General features: G+C 36.5%; 8 protein-coding genes and 1 non-coding gene across 10 annotated transcripts; 4 read left to right on the top strand and 5 right to left on the bottom strand.

The window, feature by feature from the left end:
* Nucleotides 1-537: 537 nt before the first annotated feature.
* Nucleotides 538-1,787, bottom strand: LOC17877338 (elicitor peptide 1). Its single transcript, XM_006281277.2, has 2 exons — nucleotides 1,356-1,787; nucleotides 538-898 (listed from the first exon to the last, which is right to left on the bottom strand). Exons 1-2 carry the CDS (start codon nucleotides 1,518-1,520, stop codon nucleotides 713-715), a joined length of 351 nt encoding a protein of 116 aa, XP_006281339.1. The 5' UTR covers nucleotides 1,521-1,787; the 3' UTR covers nucleotides 538-712.
* Nucleotides 1,788-2,534: 747 nt separating this feature from the next.
* On the bottom strand, nucleotides 2,535-3,461 carry LOC17874711 (elicitor peptide 2). The gene is made up of 2 exons (XM_006281284.2): nucleotides 3,045-3,461; nucleotides 2,535-2,869 (listed from the first exon to the last, which is right to left on the bottom strand). Exons 1-2 carry the CDS (start codon nucleotides 3,204-3,206, stop codon nucleotides 2,687-2,689), a joined length of 345 nt encoding a protein of 114 aa, XP_006281346.1. The 5' UTR covers nucleotides 3,207-3,461; the 3' UTR covers nucleotides 2,535-2,686.
* A 364-nt stretch (nucleotides 3,462-3,825) lies between these two features.
* On the bottom strand, nucleotides 3,826-5,892 carry LOC17875023. Its single transcript, XM_023784628.1, has 2 exons — nucleotides 5,461-5,892; nucleotides 3,826-4,357 (listed from the first exon to the last, which is right to left on the bottom strand). Exons 1-2 carry the CDS (start codon nucleotides 5,734-5,736, stop codon nucleotides 4,130-4,132), a joined length of 504 nt encoding a protein of 167 aa, XP_023640396.1. The 5' UTR covers nucleotides 5,737-5,892; the 3' UTR covers nucleotides 3,826-4,129.
* Nucleotides 5,893-6,712: 820 nt separating this feature from the next.
* On the top strand, nucleotides 6,713-8,707 carry LOC17875116 (flotillin-like protein 3). The gene is made up of 3 exons (XM_006281763.2): nucleotides 6,713-7,140; nucleotides 7,364-7,929; nucleotides 8,020-8,707. Exons 1-3 carry the CDS (start codon nucleotides 6,777-6,779, stop codon nucleotides 8,536-8,538), a joined length of 1,449 nt encoding a protein of 482 aa, XP_006281825.1. The 5' UTR covers nucleotides 6,713-6,776; the 3' UTR covers nucleotides 8,539-8,707.
* A 643-nt stretch (nucleotides 8,708-9,350) lies between these two features.
* Nucleotides 9,351-13,409, top strand: LOC17874656 (4-alpha-glucanotransferase DPE1, chloroplastic/amyloplastic). Its single transcript, XM_006280178.2, has 16 exons — nucleotides 9,351-9,811; nucleotides 9,955-10,005; nucleotides 10,080-10,168; nucleotides 10,251-10,311; nucleotides 10,426-10,504; nucleotides 10,608-10,744; nucleotides 10,847-11,005; nucleotides 11,130-11,206; nucleotides 11,497-11,636; nucleotides 11,736-11,767; nucleotides 11,844-11,918; nucleotides 12,263-12,335; nucleotides 12,417-12,505; nucleotides 12,586-12,630; nucleotides 12,721-12,873; nucleotides 13,037-13,409. Exons 1-16 carry the CDS (start codon nucleotides 9,452-9,454, stop codon nucleotides 13,139-13,141), a joined length of 1,725 nt encoding a protein of 574 aa, XP_006280240.1. The 5' UTR covers nucleotides 9,351-9,451; the 3' UTR covers nucleotides 13,142-13,409.
* Nucleotides 13,410-13,564: 155 nt separating this feature from the next.
* TRNAL-AAG lies at nucleotides 13,565-13,645 on the bottom strand. The gene has a single exon. It is a non-coding gene; the product is annotated as a tRNA-Leu (tRNA).
* Nucleotides 13,646-13,973: 328 nt separating this feature from the next.
* LOC17876931 lies at nucleotides 13,974-16,092 on the bottom strand. The gene is made up of 3 exons (XM_006281272.2): nucleotides 15,907-16,092; nucleotides 15,306-15,596; nucleotides 13,974-14,301 (listed from the first exon to the last, which is right to left on the bottom strand). The coding sequence occupies exons 1-3, from the start codon at nucleotides 15,922-15,924 to the stop codon at nucleotides 14,254-14,256; spliced, it is 357 nt and encodes a 118-aa protein (XP_006281334.1). The 5' UTR covers nucleotides 15,925-16,092; the 3' UTR covers nucleotides 13,974-14,253.
* Nucleotides 16,093-17,629: 1,537 nt separating this feature from the next.
* On the top strand, nucleotides 17,630-20,725 carry LOC17874865 (ABC transporter F family member 5). The gene is made up of 7 exons (XM_006279522.2): nucleotides 17,630-18,649; nucleotides 18,741-19,082; nucleotides 19,272-19,412; nucleotides 19,506-19,685; nucleotides 19,792-20,049; nucleotides 20,139-20,267; nucleotides 20,353-20,725. The coding sequence occupies exons 1-7, from the start codon at nucleotides 17,816-17,818 to the stop codon at nucleotides 20,551-20,553; spliced, it is 2,085 nt and encodes a 694-aa protein (XP_006279584.1). The 5' UTR covers nucleotides 17,630-17,815; the 3' UTR covers nucleotides 20,554-20,725.
* A 261-nt stretch (nucleotides 20,726-20,986) lies between these two features.
* LOC17875633 (probable 20S rRNA accumulation protein 4) lies at nucleotides 20,987-22,960 on the top strand. 2 transcript variants are annotated; one of them, XM_023777547.1, is made up of 6 exons: nucleotides 20,987-21,144; nucleotides 21,238-21,324; nucleotides 21,426-21,523; nucleotides 21,639-22,163; nucleotides 22,267-22,474; nucleotides 22,548-22,960. In XM_023777547.1, exons 1-6 carry the CDS (start codon nucleotides 21,052-21,054, stop codon nucleotides 22,581-22,583), a joined length of 1,047 nt encoding a protein of 348 aa, XP_023633315.1. In that variant the 5' UTR covers nucleotides 20,987-21,051; the 3' UTR covers nucleotides 22,584-22,960. The 2 variants fall into 2 exon arrangements, with proteins under 2 accessions (XP_023633315.1, XP_006280612.2); XM_006280550.2 differs by having other exon boundaries at nucleotides 20,991-21,144; nucleotides 22,558-22,956.
* The last annotated feature ends 71 nt before the right edge of the window (nucleotides 22,961-23,031 follow it).

Below are 23,031 nucleotides of genomic sequence, written 5' to 3'. Positions count from 1 at the left end.
ACATGATCTAGCTTTGGACAATATTGTTTTGGTCTCTAGGAAGAACTAGCTGTTGTTCAATCTTGAATGTTGATTCACCACACTTTCTTTTCTTTTGTTTGAAAGTATTAGTTAGGTGAATCTTTTTTTTGTTTTTCTCTCTTTTGCTTATTCGTTTTGCAAATATGTATGTAGTGCTCTATGATTTGATGTAATGTAATTAATGTGAGCTTGCTAGGTAGGAAGAAGAAGAAGAAATAGCTTGTTGACTGTTAAAATGGATCCAAAATTATGATTATGAATTAGGTAACGTCTTTAATGTTTAACCTTGGACGGATACGTTCGATAGAGATGGATAATAAATGCGTTCAATTAATACTGATACTGGTTATGCACTTCTGATGGTTAAACCCAAAATCATTTCAAATATAACTAGTTAACTACTACTACTATATTTTACTACACTTGACAACAACGACATGAACGTTACGTACATATACAATGCAATTTTGTGTTTAGATTAATCAGATACAAATAAGACTATGAAGAAGGAAATTATAATTATAATTATAATTTATTATAGATGGATGAAGTAGATTTATTGTCGTGTGTCGGTAGATTGTTGTTAATAGGTCATAGAAAGTAAACAGTACGATAACAATAATATCAAATTAAGAATGTAATAGATTGCAAAATAAATGAGAGCTAATTAATAATGTGATGTAGAGAAGTGCTAATGGTGTTGGCCACGACGTCCTCTGCTAACTGTTTCCTTCCCCCTTGACTTAGCTTGGACCTTTGTAGCTCTACTCTTCACAACGACGCCGCGATTGAGGCCCCTTGACGTCACAACGACCTCCTCCTCCTCCTCCTCCTCCTCTTTCACGGTAACATCTTCTTCTTCTTCTTCTTCTTCCTCCTGCAAGTAGTAGAGAAACACAAGTTTGGGTTCATACTTTTATATTATACTATATATTACTAAAAGCAAGTTTGGAGTATACAACTACTCAAAATTAACACCTTTTCAACCAAAAACATAAACTACTCGAATTATGATGTTATTTGACTGAATATTTCTAACTCAAATCATCGTTATTCTCGTATAAACCTTTTTATTTTCCCTCATCCAAACTTGATTTAACAGAATTTACCTCAAAGTAAAAAACAGCTAAATACTTTGGTCCTGACTTCCTGACTATGAAAAAAGTGATTGGAAATAAAATAAATTATTATAATACAGAATTTTAACTGAAAATTTTACTTCCAAAATTTTAACATTTTTTTTTTGCGATTTAAAGAAGAGACTAAATGGGTTTTTAGCTGTTTTTCCATGCATATACACAACAAACCAGATCCCATATTAATCCAAAACATACCAGCTGGGTTGAAGTTCCTGGAGACGACGCTGTTTTCGTCGTTGTCGGAGAATCTTGATGAAAAAGACCAAGGCATCTCAAGATAGCTTTGAGAGTTTGGTCGAGGTACTGAAGAGGAATCCACAAGTAAGTTGCTTCTTCGCTTTGTCTGTCTGATTTCTCCATTGAGATCTGATAAGATGAGTAAAGCTTTTATTTAATATGAGAAGCCTGAGAGGAGTGAAGCTGTTCTTTTAGATGTGAGTGATTGGGCGTAGAGATCAGAGAGATAGCTTTGCCTTTTTTATAGTGGAGTAACTCGGTATTTGGTGCGACTCTTTCTATAGTTTAATACATTTTCTTAAATCGTGACTTTCGAATATGAATAAATAATAAAGTCACTTTTCTGAGTCCTTGATTAATTAGTTGACAAAACAAAACGAAAATCAAGAAATAAAATTAATTCAAGCATAATTATACTAATGTTATATTTGTTGTTATTAGTGAAGATAAGCATGTGGTTTAAGGCTTTAGGCAGCTTGATGACTCGGCTTTGTATTTTAATAAATTGGAATAAACAGACGAAAACAGTTCACTCATCCGATGACGAATTATGGAATATAGATTGGACTATAGTTACGAATTTCGGAAAATAAATTATGAATTACGAATTTCGAAAAATAATTTATGAATTTATGATTGTTTGTTGTTATCACAATTTTCTTACGTTTAGAACTGTTTAAATAAGTTTACAATTGGTACATCCAAAGCCACAAGGAAAATGTAAATAAACAAAATGTCAATTAAAGTTGGCCTTTGGTTCTCGTGGTCGCCACTCGCCACTAGTAATAATAATACAAGAATTAGGCGTTTACTCGTGGAGACCAGCGAAGAAGTTTTATGTTGTGTTTATGTGTTGCTAAGTTGATTAATCTAACTAACTCAATAATTATCTGTTTAAAATATGTATAACTATAGTTTAAATATTGTTATAGACATAACAACATATTATTAGTTTTGTAATCAGCTGGAAGCTATTACAATCAATAATACACATGGTGCTAATATTACAAGGTAAACAAAGTTTGGTGATAAAAAATGTCAAAGTCAGAATATATAGCTTAGACTAGATATGGCTTCGTCCCGATTTCAAAAGCATATAGTTATAGTCTGAGTTACTCGTTTATAAAAACATATACGTGTGGTCAAATATTGTTGTCTTAAAAGAAAAAACAAGGCCTAATATTGAAGTTTTCAAGTAGGAGAGGAAACAAAGAGAGGAGCAAACGCCTAATTGATATATTACTGGGTAACAGGGTAAGTCTCTTGGGTTATTTCGATTCCAGGACTTGTTAATCTCCAGACACTTGTATGGCTGCTGCTGCCTTTGGTATTTTATTAGTTTGGCCACGACGACCTTTACTAGTCTTTTCTTTATCCGTTTGCTTTCCTCTGGTCTTCTTGCGGCCTCCGCCTCTAGTCAACAGAACGACATCTTCATCGTCTTTCATGTCAACATCATATTCTTGATCCTCCTGTAATAGCAAACACACGTTTAGCTCCTCATTTATCATATTCTGGTATTAAAACCCAAATATTATAAACTTCATCAATCTACCTAAAACAACACATTTATACTGTATAACGTAGAAATTAAAACAACAGAAAATAATTAGATATTCGATGAATATTGTGAAAGGAAAAGCTTACCGGCTCAGGCTGATTTAAAGTCACCGGGGACGAGGCTGGTCTCTTCGCTGTCGGACAAAGAAGACCAAGACACTTGAAGATAGCTATGACAGTTTGGTCGAGAAACTGAAATGGAATCCGTAGATAAGTTTCTTCTTCCCTTTGGCTTACTAGTTTGTCCATTGAGATCTGATAATTTGCTGAGATGAGGATTTATTGAGCAGCTATGGATCAGAGAGAGAGAGAGAGACAGCTTTGTATCTCTAGATGTGAGTAAACTGAAGAGAGACAACTGTGAATTTATATATAGTGTGTTAACTCGGTAGTTGGAATGAGTCTTCGAACATGTATATAATACAATTTTCTTAAAGACTTTGCAATATGATTTAACGTAAAAATAAGCAAGTGGCTTTGGATGACTCTGTCTCTCTACTAGTTTGTTTAAAATCTGTGAGTTGACTGACTTGTGTGATGTGTATGCATGTGTGTAGACACAACACACTCACTTATGTCAAAGATACATTCCCTTGTTCTCCTAACGCGGTCGAGGAAGCCGTCAAAGCGCCCGTTAAGTTGGTTTTAATAGTTAACTCTTTCCAAGTTGGTGTATAAGTTGGTTCAATTAGTTAAAATTATGGCTTTTGTTAATGTAGTATCAACCTTTGTGAAAGCATTTGTTTCGTAAATTAGTAGTAGTAAGTATTTAATCAAATCAGTATTTTTGTCATTTAATTGCTCACTTTTATTGATTTTAAAACTTTAGATCCGGATATTTGCACTGTAATTTTGTTTTCTGTTTAGATAAGTAATTTTTCCTCTTATAAAAAAGTTACATTAAGATGCATGCAACGCACGCACCCGGCACCACAGAAAATAACCGCAGATAAAAATAATTTAACCACAATGAAAACAATAGTTTCACGCCAAAAAAAAAAAAAAAAAACGAATGCGTTAGAGACAACTCGTTCGTGTTACCCCCAACAATTTGACCTTTTTTTATATACTTACAAGTTTCTTCAATCTCTCCTACTCAATTGCTACCTACGATCAACAACACATATGAAAAGGTGTTAGTATGTTCTTTCTTCTATTCACAAGAGCTTTAATCATCTCTCTTTTTTAGATTCTTGTCTCAGAGGATCCTCTGTTTCTTCGGTGCCAATCCCGAAACACTTTAGAAACGCAGACCCAGCCAGCCTAAACAAATTACACGGATGATGCAAATTATGACTCGACTCTTTCTCCAACGAACCTTCTGCTGCTTCCTCTGTTGTTGTCACTCTCCTTGTTACTGCTGGTTCGATCTCTCCTTTTATGCTTTGAGAGTTTCCAATCTATGATTGCAAAAACCGATGGGTTTATATTAACAGACAATTAATCTAAAAAACAAGAGAGTGATTAATCATATTACAAACAGATGCAATGCAACACCAATGCGTGTACTCATTAATCCAGTAAACTGGTATGTGATACAATGACAGAGGGGACACAAAAAATTTGAAGAGGACTGTTAAATACAAACTCTTTTCTGAATCCATGATCCAAATGTCTGAAACGAGACTTAAATTTATAGCTTCTTGTTTGTAAAAGTATATAATCTACACTCTCTATTCTAAGAATCTCGAGTCATATAAGCAAATAATCAAAATCAAAACGTCCAAATAACATTTCAGCTCTCCTTCCCTATTGAAACAGGTATAGCACCACAACACTGTGTAAAGAAGCCAAGAGAGAAAGCTAATTGTTGCTTTAAGACAAAACTAGAAAAGTCTGCTGAGATCTCAGCAAGCAAAGCTTAACACCAAAGGAAACAACAACCTTGTTTCGTTACCTAAAAGCTACAACCAACAAAATAGGAAAGAGACACTTAAAAGAAATCAAAAACTTCCAAACATAGACCAAGAGATCGTAACACATACATACATGTAAAAACTGAGAGAAAATGACTTTGTTAAAAGACCTTTAACCACAACTATATTATGATCCAGAAAACCATAATTAGAAAGATCACATTCCCTATGTTTAGATAACCTTTTCACTATTTGCTAATTTCAGAACCCAGAACATTGAAAAAGAGCCATCATTTCAACTTTTAGCTAACACAAATGTGGTTACTTTCCAGCTAATTATGGCTGCCACTTTCCCCCTTAATTTTTTAATTGCAATCTAAACCCCTTAAGTTCCATAAACCTCTAGCAAATCCCCCATTACTTCTTCTTTTTCCCAATGTCCCAGAAAGCACAACGAAGAAGCTGAATGAAGAAAGAAACAACGACGATCTTACTGAAATCATCTTCACAGACTACTAATAATCTAATTCAGCATTCGAAGATCAAGAGATCTCAGTATGTGAAAAAAGCAAGTCAACGTAGAGCAGGTACGACTGAATCCACGACTCGCCTACAAAATTGAAAGAGAGAGATGGTTTTTAAGTTACCTGATTAGACTGTAACAGACTTGAATTGACGGTGAAACCCAGACCATGGTGGCTGATCGGAATCGGATTCCCAGAAAGAAATCTCTTAGAAGAAAGAGATGAACCGGAGGTAGAAGGAACAGAATCAGAAGACGAGCAACTATTATCTCCGATATCTAAGGAGAATATTCCGACGACACAAAGGAGGAGCAAGAGGAGGACGAAGATGAACATTTGGATCCAAATTAGCCATGGGATATTATCTAACATAAAAAACTCTCTCCCGGAATCTACCATTTTATGAAGAAAGATGAGGACTTTGTACCCCGGGAAGAGGAGAGATTCTGAATCGAATCTCTCTTTGACGAAACGATTGAGGAAGGAAGAGAAGAAGAAGAGAAGACAATCAAACGAAGACGACGGTGAAAGGGGGTAAAGATAAAACGACAGAGCTGTGGTATTCAGGTCACCCCGAGAAAATAACGGCACAAAATCTTGTTTTTTGTTTGGTTAGTCCACGCGTAACGCGTTAATTGGTTTAATAGTTAAAAATTGAATTATCTCTAATTTTATGTAATTTGTTTATTGATTATTGCATTATATTAACTTATGAGATATCACCAAAAAAAAAAAAAAAAACTTATGAGAAACTTATCTAGTAAATTATCTAAATTCAACTACAAACCGATTATCATAAACGTAAGCAAAAACTTATCTATACTAATTTCTTTGGATAAGTGTAATTTTTCTATATTAAAATTTAACTTATAGATGGTCAAAATTTCTTGGATGCTTCACCTTATATATTGCATTAAAATCTATAAGTATTTATCGTTTAATAAATAAATTGTGTTTGATATATAAAGCCAAACTATAAGATTTCCACAAACATTCAGTTATATAATCTTGTAACATTCAATTCATAAAAATTAAAATGATTTAATCTTATAATATAATGAAACTTCGTAGAATCTACGAATTAAAGAAGAATATAGAATATGGTTTGAGTAAATAATATTATACTAATTTAACATATAAGAAAATATAGTAAATGTTGATAAACATAGAAGAAATAAAATATAGTCAACGTAAATTGAATAATTAAAACATAAAAAAATAAAAAAATGAGTAATTCAAAGAATATTTGTTTTTTTCCCTTCTATTCTCTTTTTTTTTTTGTTTTCCTTTTTTCCTTTTATTTGATGCGCGTATGAAGGACTCGTATATATATAAGTAAAAGCATCTTGTGATCTCTCTCCCACACACACAAACAACCTCGAATCAGAAAAACACCTAAATCTTAACATAACCCTAGTTTCCAGAGAAGGCGAAGAAGAATGAGTTACAAAGTCGCTAGAGCATCGGAGTATCTTGCGATCACCGGTGGTGGGATCAAAGACATCAAGCTTGCGAAGAAGTCATGGGTGTTTCCATGGCAGTCTTGCACCGTCTTCGACGTTTCTCCTGTGAACTACACGTTCGAGGTCCAGGCTATGAGTTCCGAGAAGCTTCCCTTTGTTATTCCCGCTGTTTTCACCATAGGCCCTCGCGTTGACGACCCCCACGCTCTCTTGTTGTACGCCATGCTTATGTCTCAACACGACAAGCACTCCAACCACGTCAATGAGCTTGTTCAGGGTGTTATCGAAGGAGAGACTCGTGTTCTTGTTGCTTCCATGACCATGGAAGAGGTCTTCAAAGGTAAACACACACACCCGATTTGTTTATATGTACATAGAGATTCTCCGAGAAAACCTTAAAAGTTCGAGTTTTTTTTCCCTCTTTTATCACGGATTCAATTGCTTGACATGGAAGTTTGATTTCTGTTTGTTTTAGTTCGTGATTATAACGAGGAACTGTTTGTGTGTATATCAGTATATGTATAATTTCTTGTTTATATGACAATCTAATTGTGGCACTGTAGGAACAAAGGAGTTCAAGAAGGAAGTGTTTGACAAGGTTCAGCTTGAGCTCAACCAGTTTGGTCTTGTGATCTACAACGCCAATGTGAAGCAGCTCGTTGATGTGCCTGGACATGAGTACTTCTCTTACTTGGGCCAGAAAACCCAGATGGAGGCAGCAAACCAAGCCAAGATTGATGTAGCAGAGGCAAAGATGAAGGGAGAGGTTGGTGCCAAAGAAAGGACTGGACTTACAATCCAGAACGCAGCCAAGATTGACGCTGAGTCAAAGATCATATCCACTCAGAGGCTAGGAGAAGGGACAAAAGAGGAGATCAAGGTGAAGACTGAGGTCAAAGTGTTTCAGAATGAGAAAGAGGCTCTTGTTGCTAAGGCTGATGCAGCACTGGCGATCCAGAAGGCTGCTTTGTCGCAAAACTCTCGTGTGGCTGAGGTTGAAGCAGCCAAGGCTGTTGCTTTAAGGGAAGCTGAGCTTCAGACTCAAGTTGAGAAAATGAACGCATTGACTCGGACAGAGAAGCTTAAAGCTGAGTTCCTCAGTAAAGCCAGCGTTGAGTATGAAACTAAGGTAATGCATATCACAGTCTTTAGACTTTTCTTTGAACTCTCTTTCTCTCTGTTTTGGAACATGACATGGCATTGTTGTTTAAACAAACAGGTACAAGAAGCGAACTGGGAGTTGTACAATAAGCAGAAGCAAGCAGAAGCTATTCTTTACGAGAAGCAGAAGCAAGCGGAGGCGACAAAAGCTGCAGCTGATGCAGCCTTCTACTCGAAACAGAAAGATGCAGAGGGACTTGTCGCAATGGCAGATGCTCAGGGGACTTATCTAAAGACCCTATTAGGCGCAGTCAACAATGATTACTCAGCCATGAGAGACTTCTTGATGATCAACAATGGCATTTATCAGGAAATCGCCAAGACCAATGCAATTGCGATCAGGGACCTGCAGCCTAAGATCTCTATGTGGAACTTTGGTGAAGGTGGTGCAGAGCAGGGGATGAACGGTGGTGGTAATGGTAATACAATGAAGGATATTGCTGGACTCTACAAGATGTTGCCACCGGTTCTTGATACGGTTTATGAGCAGACCGGGATGCAGCCACCGGCTTGGATTGGTACATTGCGCGGTGCTGAGCCCAAACAATCCCTTCAGGCTCAACAACAGAGGGGATGATCAAGTGTGCCTCTCTTTAATTATGAATATTTTTAGCGTTTGGGGTTTGTTTAGAGATGATAAACAGGACAAATAGCACCTGACTAATGTGACTTTGACTAGGAGATTCGATAAGGATCAGTGTTTTTCTAAAGTTGGCTTTCAAATTTCAAGTGTGTTTTAATTATTATTTATTATTGCGTGCTAAAGTTATTAGTCTCTCTTTTGAATAGAAGAAAAATTCTAGATGGAATGGATTACAAAAAATTTGATTAACGTTACATTACTTCAGCTTCAGTAATTGAATGCAGTTTTGTGTATGTGGACCTTATTACAGAGAGATATATGTATTTGTAAAATATATGTATGTGTATCCATCAGTCGAAACACCTACCACTTTATTATGATATGATGGCTGCTTTTACTAATGCATCGGGGGACCATTCTTGATTCTCCAATGCAATAATGTTTTTTTTTCCTGTAATGGAAAAATCTTCAAGAGTGGTCCTCTCACCTCACCTGTAAACTGTAAATAACACTGAATTTAAATTATTTGAAAAATAATAACCTTGACTATAAAACAGAAAATAAAATAGCCGAAAGATTTTAAGTAAAGGTAGAGTTTCTGAAGAGTGTAGAATCCGATTTATTAATCATTACCAAAAAAAAAAGAATCCGATTTATTAATGGATCATGGGTTTTTTATTTTTAAAGATATAAGATCCGATCTCGTCGGCCTTAAAAAAGCCCATAATACGGCCTTAAAAATGGCGCCATTCACGAGATTTCCATCCAACTCGTGATCATCACGTGATCGATCCTACTGTTCTGCAAATGAGCAAGCAACAACAAAATATCTTCTCCTCACTCACTCACTGGTCATCTATCTGATGCGTCGTGGGAGAGTGGAGCTTTCAATTGATGATCATTTTCCATGACGATGATTCTTAGCTCGTCTCCTTCACTCTCTTCTCTCAAGCTTTTCCGATTATCCTCTCCGGTATCACTATCCGACGCAGCTTTTTTTAGGAACAGGACAAAACTGTCGCAGTCGTTCCGGATGGAGGTCGTTGCATCGAGCAATTCCACTTCTCTTTCCTCTATTAGCGTTGGTGAAGATTTCCCAGCAGAGTATGAGCATTGGCTACCGGTTCCGGATCCCGAGAGCCGGAGAAGAGCTGGCGTTTTGCTTCATCCGACGTCGTTTCGCGGTCCTCACGGCATTGGTGATCTCGGAGAAGAGGCTTTCCGGTTCATCGATTGGCTTCATTCTACTGGTTGTTCCGTTTGGCAGGTGAGTTTCTCTGAGGGATAAGTTGATCTTTTGACATCCTTGCCAAGTACTGAGTTTTGAATTGAACTTTGAATCTTTCGAGTAGATGAAGTTTTTAAGGTCCAATTTATTGACATTACTAATAACATCTATTCCATGAGCAGGTTCTTCCTCTTGTTCCTCCAGACGAAGGAGGATCTCCTTATGCAGGGCAGGTTTGTGTCGAGAATTCTCCAGAGTTGTTTTTTTTTGTTTCTCAGTTGTTACTGCTAACTGCTTCTAGTTATAGGATGCAAATTGTGGGAACACATTGTTGATTTCTCTTGATGAGCTTGTGAAGGATGGCTTATTATTGAAGGATGAGCTCCCACAACCAATGTACTAATCTTCTACATGATTTCTAAATGCACTTTATTTTTTGTGGGTCTCCTTCAATTTTCTGATATTTTATATTAACCAGTGATGCTGACTGTGTGAACTATCAAACTGCCAACAAGTTAAAGAGTCCCCTGATAACTAAGGTAAACAACCTGGCTGCAAACCATCTCACTTGGTACTCTCTAGCTCACACAAATTCAGCAACTTACTGGTCTATTGGCTTGATAAGTAAACTTTGATCACTGACCTTTTCTCAGGCAGCAAAGAGGCTTATTGGTGCCAATGGTGAACTGAAGAGCAAACTGCAAGATTTTCGTAACAACCCCTCTATATCATGTGAGAATAATACAATTTTAAAAAATATTTATTTGTTTAACAGTGCATTGGCTTAATCTGGATAGCAACATTTCATTGAGGATGACATGTTCACTATCTATAGGTTGGCTTGAAGATGCTGCATATTTTGCAGCTATTGACAATACTTTAAATGCATACAGTTGGTTTGAGTGGCCTGAACCACTTAAAAATCGCCATCTTTCAGCCTTGGAAGCTATATATCAAAGTCAAAAGGAGTTTGTAAGATTTTGGTGGCTCTTGCTAACTATTTGGATTTGATTTCATCATGGATTAGTGAATTGTGAAATCCTCCTGAGTGTAACCTCTTCTTCTTTGCTGCAGATAGACTTGTTCATTGCCAAGCAATTTTTGTTCCAAAGGCAGTGGCAGAATGTTCGTGAGTATGCACGGGGGAAAGGAGTTGATATAATGGGGGATATGCCCATTTATGTAGGATATCACAGTGCAGACGTTTGGGCAAATAAGAAACATTTCTTACTGGCAAGTAAATTTTAACATATGGAGGCAAACAATCTTATCGTATATGCCAGAACAAAATTCAAACTTTCCTGAAGGTCACTCTTCCTTTTTATTATTATTTTTTTTTTTTAATATCTTTATGCAGAACAAGAAAGGCTTTCCTCTTCTTGTTAGCGGTGTTCCTCCTGACTTGTTCAGTGAAACGGGTCAATTGTGGGGAAGGTATCGATGCGACTCACTCTAGTATTTTAGTTTATTGATAACATTTTGTTTCTCTTTTCACTTAGATAAGTAGGAAAGGCCACTGTTTGTTTGTAGTTTATAATTTATCCGATGTAACATTATTACTAAACAATGTTATTGTGGCATGTTCAACGTAAAAATGTTTTTGGCTTTTCCTAAACCATTTGTTGTACTTCACAATTGTTCCATAACTTGTTAACCCCTCAGTCTCTTTTATGTTTCTTCCTCACCATAGTATTTACTGATATTTTCCAATATTTGATTTGAAGCCCTCTTTATGACTGGAAAGCAATGGAGAGTGACCAATATTCTTGGTGGGTTAATCGAATACGACGTGCACAGGACTTGTATGATGAATGCAGGATAGATCATTTTAGAGGATTTGCAGGGTTTTGGGCGGTCCCTTCTGGTGAGTTTAAATTCAAAGTAAAAAAGTGACTTATCATAAATGTTGGGTACATATTGGATTAGTATTGTCGCAGGACTGATCAGCTTTGATATTCTGTAGAAGCGAAAGTTGCTATGGTTGGACGATGGAAGGTGCTTTGCTTAATTCATTGATGTAAAATGAAATAAGGTAAAGAAACTAAGAACCTAAGAAGTTGTATCAATGTAGGTTGGACCTGGAAAGTCTTTATTTGATGCTATTTCAAGAGGCGTTGGGAAGATCAAAATCATAGCTGAAGATTTGGTAAGCTATCAGACTCAATAATTCAAACACTTAGCACTTACATGAGGCTCAACCCGATAGGTTATAATAGATATGCATCAATTTATTAGTTTATAATGCACTTGCAAGACTTGCTTGTAGTTTACATCGAACATGAGATGTCCATAGAGAGATAATTGATGGCTGACTATTCGATTGTGGAATAACATCTTAGATCAGCAGAAAATCGCGATATCCCTTGTTCCTCAATAATCCGAGTGTACTAGTGTAGAATCATATGCTCTGTTTCTGCTAGGCATATTTACAATTTGAAAATCTGGTATTTGTTTGTTTTCTAATGGAGGATACACTTTGCAATAAGACAGGGAGTTATTACTAAAGATGTAGTTGAGCTGAGGAAATCTATTGGAGCGCCTGGAATGGCCGTCCTCCAATTTGGTAAAATAGCTTTGGCTTCCTCATGTTCTTTACTGTCTTCAAATATCTATCAATTCTACATTTATTCTTGTATAATTTCAGCTTTTGGGGGCGGCGCCGATAACCCACATTTACCTCACAATCATGAAGTAAACCAAGTTGTATACTCTGGAACTCATGACAACGACACTGTAAGTTGAATTTACCAAACTTATAAAAAAAAGAACAAGAAGAATTGTATCTGTCTCATTGATTTGTCTTTGGTGAATAGATTCGAGGTTGGTGGGACACTCTGGACCAAGAAGAGAAGTCAAAGGTCATTTCACTATCTCATAGCATAAAACAGGAATTTGTTTCAGTTTTTGGTTTTATGATATTCACAATGGCGATATCCTCTGTGATGCAGGCAAAGAAATACCTGTCGATAGCTGGAGAAGAAGATATCTCATGGTCAGTAATCCAAGCTGCATTATCTTCTACTGCTCAAACGGCAATCATACCGATGCAAGACATTCTCGGACTTGGAAGTTCTGCCAGGATGAACACTCCAGCCACTGAGGTTAGCCATGTTCTCTCTATCACTGCCATTTCGTTTTCTTTTATTGGTTTCTAACTTCCCATTATAGAACAAAACTGATAGCAGTAGTAATTTATTTGGGGACCCGGTTTGTGAGAAATAGTCTCTAACAATGTGATTTTTTGGGTTTTTGTTACACAAAAAGGTGGGGAATTGGGGTTGGAGGATTCCGAGTTCGACGAGCTTTGATCATCTAAACTCTGAATCTTACAGACTCAAAGATCTTTTGTCATTGTACGGACGGCTTTGAAGAAGAAACCATCACCATCTGATGCTGAAAAGAAGAAGAATCTTTGATTTCTTTTTAATTAGCTATGGTTTTTATAAAAAAAAAGCAAAATAAAGGAAGAAGACGAAGATTGTTGTCGAAAGGGTGGCTCGATGATCATGACTCATGGAATGATTTGGCATGTTAAATCTCATGCGTTCCATAATAAATTTTGCAATGTAGCCTTGAAAATTTGAAACGAACAGTGTTAAGTATGAAGTCAAAAAGTAACTTGCTAAATGATTTGTGACTTTGTGTACTTAACTGAAAATATTATCTTAACTGAATCAATCTCCACATGAACCACGGAAAAAAACCATCTCAAAATCCATTTCAGTAGTCAGTTTAGATGACATAGACCTGTGAGTTAAAAAAACAAAGGATTTACACACTAAAAAAGAGAATTGTTGACAGTGGGATTTGAACCCACGCCCTTTCGGACCAGAACCTTAATCTGGCGCCTTAGACCAACTCGGCCATATCAACTTTGTTGCTACTCTGCCAGTTTTTCAAATATATAAAAGTACTTGAACAGAGACAAGGCCTTTGCATCACGAATTGGGTTCTTCTCTTTCGGCTTTGTCCTTTTTTCTAAAATCTACGATCAACCCTTTTTATAAGTCTAGGCCATCATCTTGATCTTGTACCTCACATTACTTGCGAGTCTGTATGGAGTTATAAATTCAATCCCAAACTTCTATTTCTGTGATTCTTTAAACTTGAAGGTAGCTATTGAGTTTCAACTTCGATTTTTATTACTATTGAACTTAACGTATGCATTCCATTGTTGTAAATGCAAAAAAAAATATGACTCTTTCTAGTAAATACCACTCTTTCTTTTTATATATAAATCTGCTCTACAAACAAAACACTTCACATTTAGCATGAGTGTCTAAATAAACCAAACAAAATTACAGAAAAATATATGAATCACTACACTTGACATTTAGCAAAACATAGTTAGATTACACAGTAAACAACAGAGAAATTCTGATTGATGCATCAGATGAAAACATACATGAAAAGGTGTCACTACCATTTTCTTGTCTTCAAATCATTGTTATTATTATCATAAATAAGAAAACGCCTTTCGATTAAGCTTTAACGCAGCAGTTGAAGCAGCTGAAGATTCCTCTCCTCGTCTGTTCCAAGTCATTTACACGTAAGAGTTAAAATGTTTTCTCCAAAAGTAAATACTTTTGTTTATGTCAGTTCACACTTCACATGGTAGGTACAAAATAAAAGATTATGCTTTACTCTGATTGAAGGAAAGAAACCATTACAACAACTGAAAAGTAAAAGAAATAGAAGCAAGATCCTTCATTGTAGGGTAATCTACACTACGCTTTAAAACATATATTATGCATTGAAGCAAGTCTCCTCCAACAATATAATCACAATCACATCCAAATCCAATTCTAAAGTTGTGAAGTTTGGTGGGGCGTATATTATTAATTTCATGTGTAGTCATAAACAGCAATAAGTAACCAACTTGACCAAACATTGAAGGACCACATTTTACCCAATTGCTACAAGTGGCCTTATATAATGCTTACAATGTTAGATTCCAAAACCTAATCAACCAAAGAAGGTCCACATCAGATGAACTCACAAACACTAACATCCTATTCATCAAGACGAAATGAATCTTACAATGGATATTCAAAGTGTAATACATAAATGTAAATGCAGTTTAAATATAGGTTTCAAAAATTGGTGTGTTTATGAGCATGAACAACTAGCTATAAGAAACAATGTGTGACCCAAAATCTACCCATTTTGCCAGAAATAACCAATATAAGGCTACAAAGTTAGATTTCATAACCTAAACAAGCCAAAACACCTACCTACCGGTTTCAAGAAAGACAGGAGCTAATACCAATTCATATACGCCCATATCAAGAAAAATGAATCTTACAATGGAACATTCAAGTGTGTAATAATATTTTAACATGTCAGCTCGATTCAAAACATAAAAAAACTTCAAAGGTTTAATCTTTGGTGATTAAACAAACAAAGTGTGATCCCAAAATCTAAAAAACTACCAATAGCAGATAGCAAATACAGGACACAATCCAATCATGCACTTCAAACAAAATCCAGAATGAAGACAATGAATCTTTTGAAAAAGGAACAAGAATCTTACAGAAGGAGAATGTGGGTGGTGGTGAGAGAACTCATTGTGGTTGTTGTTGTTGTTGTCACTGTGAACAGTCGTGAGCTTCTTAGAAGGTTTGGTAGTTTCAACAGGGGGCTGATTATGAAAAGGGTTAATGAGTTCTTCATCGTTGCCAAGACTGGCTCGAGAAGCATCTCTCTTGTTGAGTTTCCTCATCTCTCTGATTTTTGAGAAATCCATTGAGTAATCAGGTATGGATCCTCCTTTTTGATCCCAATCTCCAAACTGTGGTACTGATAGCCACGGCGCGTTCTTGTTCTGCGAACAAAAAATCCCCATTTCAATATCTTTGATTTTCAAGAACCGAACAAAAACTAAAATCGATTAAAATCCTGATTTCGAAACACATAAGAAAGCTTTTTTTTTTGTTTTTTTTCACAAAGTTCCTAGCGAATTGAAGAAAAAACAAAGCTTTAGTTCGATGATCCCAAAGAAAACAGGTTCTCCTGAAAAATCACTCACTAAAGAGATCAATCATGCATCACTTAAAACTTTAAATCTTCTCAGGATAATAAAATCACACAGAAAAAGAAACGATTATGTAAGAAAATAGATAAAGGGTTGGAACCTCTTTCCGATCTTCCATGTGATTGTTAAGTCTGTAAAGCGAGAAGAGGATTTTGCTTCTTCTTTTTCTCTTTTGGTGTGTGGGTGTGTGTAAGAGAATAAGATGATCTTAGCAGAGGAAGATGGTGAAGACAGACCAATAGCAATATATAAAGCAGCTAAGAAAAAGTAAGCTAAAATTTAATACAGCAAAGTAACAGGTCGATTGGGTGATACGGCCACACTGTCTCTACACAACAACATATCAAAAAAAAATAAAAAAAAATACAGTATTTTGTATTTTTGCGTCGGAAAAATGCGAGGTAAATTACGATAGTGCCATTCATTCGGACACGCACACACGCTTAAAATCCGCGTCACCCTTTTATGCTTTCATGTTTTTCTTTAGATGCTGTCGTTTTGTGGTTTTAGTACTGTAAATTAATTAATTAGTCTCTAACATTAGTATCTGAAGTTTTTTGTTAGGGATACTAATGTGTATAAACAATAAGTTTTAAGGATTTAGATTTGAAGGCCGGCAACTAATTTATTAGATTTCTTGTTTTCTTAATAGATTAAAGTGAGTTTGTGTTTAGATTTGATTTAGTTAGTATTACATCAAATTTGTTCTTTGAGTATTATTAGTAAATTACAAATACTCCACTACTAAAACAGACAATAATCTCTCGTCATCTATTGTTAATAATCACATCGTATTGTGTTTCTTTTTTTTTTGTAAAAATAAAATCAAACCTCGCCGACTAAATATATCGTTAGTGAATCTGTATCCATTTAATATATATAATCTACAAATACAATAAAGTCTACAATTTGTCAATTCGTTATAAATGTAACTACGACTTTGCTTCGTCAACTAAATGACTACTAATATATATATTAACAATCATAATTATATATAGTCATGGAGGCGATTAACAAAAAAAAATATATTACATATTGCGACTAAACTTGATAGAAGAAACGGAACAAACAAAATCCCCTCAACGGAGCAAAAAAGACAAAACAAAACCCAACTTGCGCGTGTGACGACGTGGCGAGATGACAACCACAGAGGAACTGACGTGGCTGATGATATAATTCGACACGTGGCATAATAAGAGAAGTGTCCGGTTAATTCAAAGGAGTTATGTGAACCACAAAACCAAAAGGCCAAAAGGTGGGTGACTTAATCGGATTGTTATCTTCGACCAATCTCTTCTTCTCTTCCTCCGCACCACAAAATCAGATTCTTTCGTTTCTTTTTCTTCTTCCTTATTTGATTGACTTTTGTAATAATCGTTTGCATTGCATTGCATGTGGTGGAGAACTCAAAGTTAATCAACATGAATATTCCCCATCTCTAGTTATTTTATCCAAAGATTATGATTTGGGATTTGGAAAAATTATAATTATACTATTGATATTGGTTGCATTCAAACAAATTTCATTTCTAATGCAGCTACATCTCTATTCACTAGTACTCAAAAAAGAAAAAAAGAAAAATGGAAACTATGATAACTATTTACTCTTGTTCTATTTATATCTAATATCAACCATTTCTTTCATTGTTTTCTACGGATAAAAAATCAAAATAAAATATTGGTTTTGTTATGTTGATTTTTTATTTTATGATAATGAATATATTTTTGGAATAGAGAGGAAATTTAAAACAAAGAAAAAACTATAAAAAAAAAAAAAGGCGAAACCAGAAAAATCACACAAAATTGGAAAAAAAAAAAGGAAATAATATCTCTTGGCTCACACTCAAACGCGAAGAGAGAAACTCCTTCCTCTTATCACAGGCGCTCTCTCGAGAGAGAGGAGAGACTTCTTACTCTGCTGCTTCTTTCTTTCTTCTTCATCAGTAGAGCGAGATTTCTCTCGCCACTATATTGCTCTCATCTACACCATTCACCGGAAAGTTCCATAAAATGGGTTTCACAACGAATCTTCATAGCCTCGACCTCCGTTCAACTTTCTTCACCGGACTCCGTCCTTGTCCATCCCCAGCTCCATCTAATTTCATCAAAATCTCTTCCATTTCCACCCCTAGACGCGATATCCCCACCATCAGAGCCCAGGTCTCCACTATCAGCCTCGAGACCTCCGTTAAAGAGCGTCAAGACGAAATCGAATCGCTTTTCTCCAAGCAGACCACCCAACAGGACTCCGACCGGAAGCGAAACGGTAAGACTTCCAAAAACGGAGCTTCTGGGATCTCTTCTGGTGTCAAGCTTGAGAACATTAGGAAGAGCTACAAAGGCGTCACGGTGCTTAAAGATGTGACCTGGGAAGTTAAAAAGGGCGAAAAAGTAGGGTTGGTTGGTGTGAACGGAGCTGGGAAGACGACCCAGCTCAGGATTATCACTGGTCAAGAAGAACCTGATTCAGGTAACGTTATCAAGGCCAAACCCAATATGAAAGTTGCTTTCTTGAGCCAGGAATTCGAGGTTTCCATGAGCAAGACGGTCAGGGAAGAGTTCATGAGTGCCTTCAAGGAAGAGATGGAGATTACCGATAAGCTTGAGAAAGTTCAGAAGGCCATTGAAGGATCTGTTGATGATTTGGACCTTATGGGAAGGTTATTAGATGAATTTGATTTGTTGCAGAGACGAGCTCAGGCTGTGAATTTAGACACCGTTGATGCTAAGATCAGTAAGCTGATGCCGGAGTTAGGATTTGCTGCAGAGGATGCAGATAGGCTCGTCGCTTCATTTAGTGGTGGATGGCAAATGAGAATGTCACTTGGAAAGATTTTGCTTCAGGTAATGAGGGATTTGATTCTTAAAGCTTTATCCTCCTTTCAATCTGATTGAACACAAAGCTTATGTGAATTGTGTGTTTCTCTGTGAGTAGGATCCAGATTTGCTGCTACTTGATGAGCCGACAAACCATTTGGATCTTGATACTATTGAGTGGCTTGAAGGTTATTTGCAAAAGCAAGAGGTGCCTATGGTTATAATTTCACATGACAGAGCCTTTCTTGATCAGTTGTGTACCAAAATTGTGGAAACTGAGATGGGTGTGTCGAGGACATTCGAAGGTAATTACTCTCAGTATGTGATCTCAAAGGCAGAGTGGATCGAAACTCAGAATGCTGCTTGGGAAAAGCAGCAGAAAGAGATTGATTCAACAAAGGACTTAATTGCTAGGCTTGGTGCCGGTGCCAATTCTGGTCGTGCTTCTACTGCAGAAAAGGTTAGCAAACAAAAAGAATATGCTAATTTGTAGAACCTTTGCTGTGATTGCTGCGGTGCAAAGTTATTCAAAATGTTTCTAAAGTTTTCTAATCATAACAATTATGTCATTATTCCGACTTGCTTTTTTATCTGTGAGTTGGATTGAGAAGTTTAAGCTTATGTTTCCCTTTTGTGCGGTTTATTACAGAAACTAGAGAAGCTTCAAGAACAGGAGCTAATAGAGAAGCCATTTCAGCGGAAGCAGATGAAAATCAGGTTTCCAGAGCGTGGAACAAGTGGAAGATCGGTAGTCAATGTTAAAAACATTGATTTTGGTTTTGAGGATAAGGTGAGTTACTAAAATGAAAATCATGACGATAAGATAAATCCTTTATTGCTCATGTTTGACCCTGTGGAAAATGTTTATTGTTGCAAAAACCAGATGCTATTTAAGAAGGCTAATTTAGCAATAGAAAGAGGAGAGAAAATCGCCATTATTGGCCCGAATGGGTGTGGGAAAAGTACTTTATTGAAGCTAATTATGGGTTTAGAGAAGCCTATGAAAGGTGAAGTTATTCTTGGAGAGCACAATGTACTGCCAAACTACTTTGAACAGAATCAGGTCAGTCTTCACTTTCTTAATCAGTTAAATAAATAATGCACTGACAGGTTTGCTCACTTCATTAACATGATTTGGTTTCAACCCCTTTTTTTTTTTTTTCCGCTAGGCTGAGGTCCTTGATTTGGATAAAACAGTGCTTGAAACAGTTTGTGAAGCTGCAGAAGACTGGAGAAGTGATGATATAAAAGGTCTTCTTGGACGCTGCAACTTCAAAGCAGACATGCTTGACCGAAAGGTCTCTCTTTTAAGTGGTGGTGAGAAAGCACGTCTTGCTTTCTGCAAATTCATGGTGACGCCATCAACTTTACTAGTTTTGGACGAACCAACCAATCACTTAGACATTCCTTCGAAAGAAATGCTCGAGGTTCGGCTTCTCTACTTTGTTGAGGTCACAATGATAATAACTGTTTTTGGACTTGGAGATAGGCTAATTCTCTTGTTTAATTAAATCAGGAAGCGATAAACGAGTACCAAGGTACAGTCATCGCGGTCTCTCACGATAGATACTTCATTAAACAAATCGTTAACAGAGTCATAGAAGTCGAAGATGGTTGTTTAGAAGATTATGCAGGCGACTACAATGTACGCACACTTTGGATTGCACTCTCTACTTTTTACTAACTCAATTTGACCTATGTATAACTTTTTGAATGTGTGGATGTCTCAGTATTACCTGGAGAAGAATCTTGATGCCAGAGCAAAGGAGCTGGAGAGAGAAGCAGAGCTAGAAGAGAAAGCTCCAAAAGTGAAGGCAAAGTCAAAGATGTCAAAAGCTGAGAAAGAAGCGAGGAAGAAGCAGAAGATGCAGGCGTTCCAACAGGCAAAACAGAAGTCAAAAGCTAGCAAGAACTCCAAGAGATGGAACTGAGAAACCTGAAAACTGAAAGGAGTCAAATTTATTAAAAAAAGGCTTCTTACAGCTTCACAAGAATCTTTTATTGTGGAATGTATATAGATACTTTTAGAAATGCAGAGAGTATTAATGTTTCTAAACACTTGAGCCCCATTGGGTAATATATGAAACTTTATTGTCTCAAAACTTGTATTAGAAGTTGATCAGTTTAGATTTCAAACAATCTACTACTACTAGTGTGGGATGAATCTAGTTTTTCTCCTCTGAACCGAACATGTATTTCGTCATTGAGCCAAGTAAACTGATCCAAACAATTCGGTTCAATTAAGCAAATTAGTTCGATTCGAAACCGGGAAAACTCAAATTACATGAAAATCCGGTTATCTTAGAAACCTAACCGGGTGGTTCCACACTTCTCTAGTCTTCATTATCAGTGATGTTTCAATTCAAACATCGAATTCGATAAACCTCGTAGGGAAATATATCTCCTGCTTCAATCGGAGAACTGTAACCATGGTCGGAACTCTTCTGGGGTTACCTGGGCAATGGGCAGAAGAGGAGCTTGAGTCTTCTGATCACTACACAACAAAAATCGGCGGTCTTCCGGTAGAGTAACTCCTTGCTAGCTTTATGTATATCTCTTCTTTCATAGAAATTTCAATCTTTTTATTCTGGTTTCTGATTGAAGTGAAATTTTAGGATTGGCCGCCAATTCCAGATGATGCACTGAGACCAGAATTACTCAATTGCTGTTCTTGTGGAAGCAAACTTTCTCTCGTAGCTCAGGTTTGTGTTCAAGTCGAAAGCTTTACTCTTTTTTGTGTAATTAGAAGCATTTTTGGATTATAATTAGAAGTATGGTTTTTTTTTTCTGTCTCTGCATTTAGGTGTATGCCCCAGTCTCAACTGAAACTTCAGACATCCAAGAGCGCACGCTCTATATATTTGGTTGCTTGATGCCTAAATGTGGAACATCTGAGCAAAGGTTTATTCTTTTTTTCCTTTTGATTACGTGATCACTTGTCAAATTACTGCCAACATTATGGTTCTGGTTATGTGACAAATGATCAAGGTGTTAAGTGTGTTTCTTAATGTTTCAGCTGGAGAGCTTTTAGCGTTCATAAAGCTATAAAAGAGAAGGAAGTCAGTGAAATAGCTGATTTGCCTGTCGCCTCGCCACTAGATTCAGCTTCTAAAACTCATTGGTTAGATGATGATGATGATGAAGATTTTGATTTCGAGAATTTAGCTAAGGCGATTGCGGAGGCTTCTACTACTGTTGCCTCCAATTCGAAGAAACAGAAGAGTTCAGGGACTAAAGCTAAGCCTTCACCTTCAAAATCTGAAACAAGAGTTGCGGATCAAATTAATGTTGAGACTGGTCCTGTGGTTCCATGCTTTTACATTTATACAAAAGAAGAGATGCCCTCAAAAGAAGTTGATCGTTTCTCGAAGAATTATTCTTCTCTGTCTATGAAGGATAGAGAAAACGGCAACAATGATGAGGGTGAATCTGAAGAAGTGTGGGAGGATGAGAAATATGAATATGACAAAGCCCTCAATGCTGATAGGACTTACCTTAAGTTCAAAAAACGGCTAGATGCAAACCCGGAACAATGTTTTAGGTAATTGTAATTCACTCGTTTTATAGAGTGTAAAAATCTCAACTTTCAATCTTCAATATTTTCTTGAATGGACATTGATCTTGTAAATTTTTGCGATGGTCAGGTACTCGTATGGCGGTAAGCCGATATTGGCCACCGAAGACTTGAAATCTCCCGATAACTGCAGGAACTGCGACTGTCCAAGGCACTTTGAGATGCAACTTATGCCTCCACTAATATTTTTTTTACATGAAGGTGTTGTTGATAAAGGGCTTAAGCAATCATTGGATAATTGGGATTGGATGACACTTATTGTCTACACTTGTTCCAAGGTATTATTCTTATAGGATCTCCTCACATATTCCAGTGAATTAAGTAATTCTCAAGAGCATAGCTTAATGTTAGTTATTTGTAGAACTGTGCAAACGCTGTGAATGGTGAGTGGGTTGTTGCAGAGGCGTGCTTAGCAGTACAGTATGAGAAACCGATGAATCTCGATCATGCTAGCTTCTTCAAATGAAACTTTTTCCCTGCCGAATCCTTTGGTTGGTTGAGAAGATTTATCTGAAGTGATTATAGCTAAGAATCGGGGAAAATATTTGATTTTGATCAAGAAGTCAAATGCGCCATGGGAATATCTTCTTCAGTTGTTTCAGGATAGAGGTTCCCAAGAAGAGGGAGCTGCTTTAAGACACTTTTTTTTTTTTGGGGTCTATCTAATATGCGAGACAAAGGCTAAATTCTTTTTTCTTTTTGTAAAATGATATTAAATTTTTAAGACAGATGCTTAATGCTTTCATTGGATTAGTTTCGATTTAGTTCTCTTAAAAGTCAATGTGGGTATTACGCAAGAACCGTTCAAACCAAAAAAAAATGTGCTTTGCTTCTT

This window comes from Capsella rubella, unplaced genomic scaffold (assembly GCF_000375325.1).
Source record: "Capsella rubella cultivar Monte Gargano unplaced genomic scaffold, Caprub1_0 scaffold_8, whole genome shotgun sequence".
NCBI classification, from domain to species: domain Eukaryota; kingdom Viridiplantae; phylum Streptophyta; class Magnoliopsida; order Brassicales; family Brassicaceae; genus Capsella; species Capsella rubella.
Note: the sequence above shows the minus strand (reverse complement) of the source record. Positions and strands in the feature narration are given on the sequence as shown.